This window comes from Sturnira hondurensis, unplaced genomic scaffold, assembly GCF_014824575.4.
Source record: "Sturnira hondurensis isolate 20B ecotype Veracruz unplaced genomic scaffold, ASM1482457v3 Scaffold0009353, whole genome shotgun sequence".
NCBI classification, from domain to species: domain Eukaryota; kingdom Metazoa; phylum Chordata; class Mammalia; order Chiroptera; family Phyllostomidae; genus Sturnira; species Sturnira hondurensis.
In genome coordinates this window covers 1-2496 of record NW_028081984.1, presented here as the reverse complement: position 1 = coordinate 2496, position 2496 = coordinate 1, and the positions used below count along the sequence as shown (strand labels likewise).

The window sequence follows — 2496 nt, the reverse complement described above, 5'->3', positions numbered from 1 at the left end:
CCTTGCAGGCACACGACCAAGTTACAAGAGTGCCCTGTACACAAACCTCACTGTCCACTAGGCCCCTCTCCTCCTCCCCTCTTACCTCCTCGAACACAGGCTGGGAGCCCTCTGCTCCTGGGAACCCGCCTCCAATATACAGGAGGTTCATTTTGTGCCCAACCCCGCGGCCCATCTCAAAGATGACCCGGCAGTCGGCGATGGCCTGTGCGAAGAGGTGGGGGTTCCGGCATCTCGAGCCCACGTGGAAGCTGAACACACGTCGAGTGACAGGTGGGGAACACACAAGGAGATGCAAGGTCAGGAGGAAGGGACACACATTCGGAAACACCCACACAGGCACAGTGAGGAACCCACGTGGACACGGGCATTGCAACATGAGTGACTGCCCTGGAGCCCGTGGGCACCCGCTGAAACCCCAACCTTGGCTGTGCGTGTGGGGTCCCAGTGACACCCCCACACGACAGTCCCTGACTTGGGGCTCTTGTGCTTGTGTGGTGGTCACCATTCTTAGCTGTCCCCTCCCAAAGCCTTATGGCTGGGGATCCATGCCTTGATTAGAAATTATGACATTCTCTCACCATGGACTCTTTCTGCATGACACTTTTCAAAATACTGTATTCAAATGTTATTTACCTTGAGTATGAAGTTATTTTTTTTAATATTTTATTTATTTATCTTTAGAGGGGAAGGGAAGGAGAGAAATATCAATGCATGGTCGCCTCTCGTGAGTCCCCTGCTGGGGACTGGCCTGCAACCCAGGCATGTGTCCTGACTGGAAAAGGAACCACGATCGTGTGGTTCACAGGCCCATGCTCGATCCACTAAGCTACACCAGCCAGGGCGAGTATGAAGTTCTTTTGAATTGCGTTACATTTTGCATCGAAGGTCAGCATTACTCACCTGCCCCACCCTCACAGCAGGGAATGGCCCCCTGCTTTGCTGAGGACCAGTGCACAACCAGAGGCCCAGCCAGAGGGGCCCAGAGTGAGTCAAAGGCGTGGGTGGATGGGCGGTGCAGACCAGGACCCACCTCGCAGGCAGAGGAAGCCAGTGCTCTTACCTGGCTCCGACCACAGCCAACCCCAGGTCTCGGGCAGACCTGAGCAAACGTTCACACATTTCCAGTCTGGCCCCAAACTTGGCGCTCAGAGGGAAGATGCTTCCTCTGTCCTCGGTCCACAGACGGAGGACCAGCCTGGGAGAGGGGTGTGAGGGGGACGGGCATTCTTAGACACAGTCCCCGGAGCGTGGGTGTTTGCCACCCCCCACCGAAACTCCCTCCACCCTCCCACCCAGCCCTGTCCGGCTCTGCACACTCCAGCCACCAGTCCCCAGAAGGAAACACACCACTACTTAGAGACTTCAGCCCAGGTGAGAAGGAGCAGTAAAACGATGTAGTTATGAGCATCCCTCGTGCAGATCTGCTGCTAGGGGATCCGAAACGTTAGACAGCTTTCCCAAGAACACACCAAAGTGACAGACAGGTCAGGAACATGGGCGCTAGTCTCCCCGGCCCCAGCTTTTCCCGTGAGTTGCCTGACCCCAGCCCTCCTGACGCCAGGCTCCACCCAGTACCTGGGCAGACATAGGCCATGTGTATTTATTTTTTTACTTTATTATTTTTTTAAGATTTTATTTATTTACTTTTTAGAGTGGAAGGGAAGGAGAGAGGGAGACAAATATCAATGTGTGGTTGCCTCTCGTGAGTCCCCTGCTGGGAACTGGCCCGCAACCCAGGCATGTGCCCTGACTGGGAATCTAACCGGATCATCTGGTTCACAGGCCTGCGCTCAAGCCACTGAGCGACACCAGCCAGGACAGCCATCTTTATTTGACACCAAAGGGCACCAGGGAAGGCACCGGGCCACCTAACCCAAATCCTGGTACTTCGCCACTTGAGCCTCTCCTGGTCACTGCATGTGACAGCCTTCACCTAGTTTGTGAGGCCAGGTCAGTTGCCAGAGCCCCAGGCTCTCTGTCCCCTGCTCCACCTGTCCCCTCCTGCTGAGGCCACCCTGCTGGTCTCACCTGGCCCCAGGGTGGTGCTGGGCCACCTTGGCCAGCTCCTCCTCACTGTCGAAGGTCAGGAGCTGCACCCCACGGCAGGCAGCATACTGGAGAGTGGAGATGGACTTGTAGGGGTTGGCGCAGATGAGGCGTGAGGGGGCCACACCCAGGCCCAGGACCTGCTCCAACTCCACCTGGCGCGGTGACAGGCACAGTGAGCAGCTGCCTTCCTCTGCCCGGCCCTTTGCGTGCAGGAGCCAAGGCATGAGGGGCGGTCCCCCACTGAGTCCCTGCTGTGTGCCTGGCATAGCGCTGGGCTCATAACGTGCTATTTAAGCTTCTAGTCAACTCTAAGGAACATAGAGTTCCTTGAAATGGCTGAGCCAGTGGGGTCTGTCGCTGAACACACGCGTTCCTTCCACTCCCTAGCTCATACTGACTGCCTGTGCCACCTAGACCCATGGAAGGTTGACCACTGGTAGCTCT

General features: G+C 56.6%; 1 protein-coding gene across 1 annotated transcript; it reads right to left on the bottom strand.

The window, feature by feature from the left end:
- Window positions 1–85: 85 nt before the first annotated feature.
- On the bottom strand, window positions 86–2318 carry LOC118994472 (antizyme inhibitor 2-like; the record flags this gene model as incomplete). Its single annotated transcript, XM_037057104.1, has 3 exons — window positions 2032–2318; window positions 1064–1198; window positions 86–251 (listed from the first exon to the last, which is right to left on the bottom strand). Coding segments are annotated over exons 1-3 (588 nt in total), but the record flags the coding sequence as incomplete, so codon positions are not given.
- Between the last annotated feature and the right edge of the window lie 178 nt (window positions 2319–2496).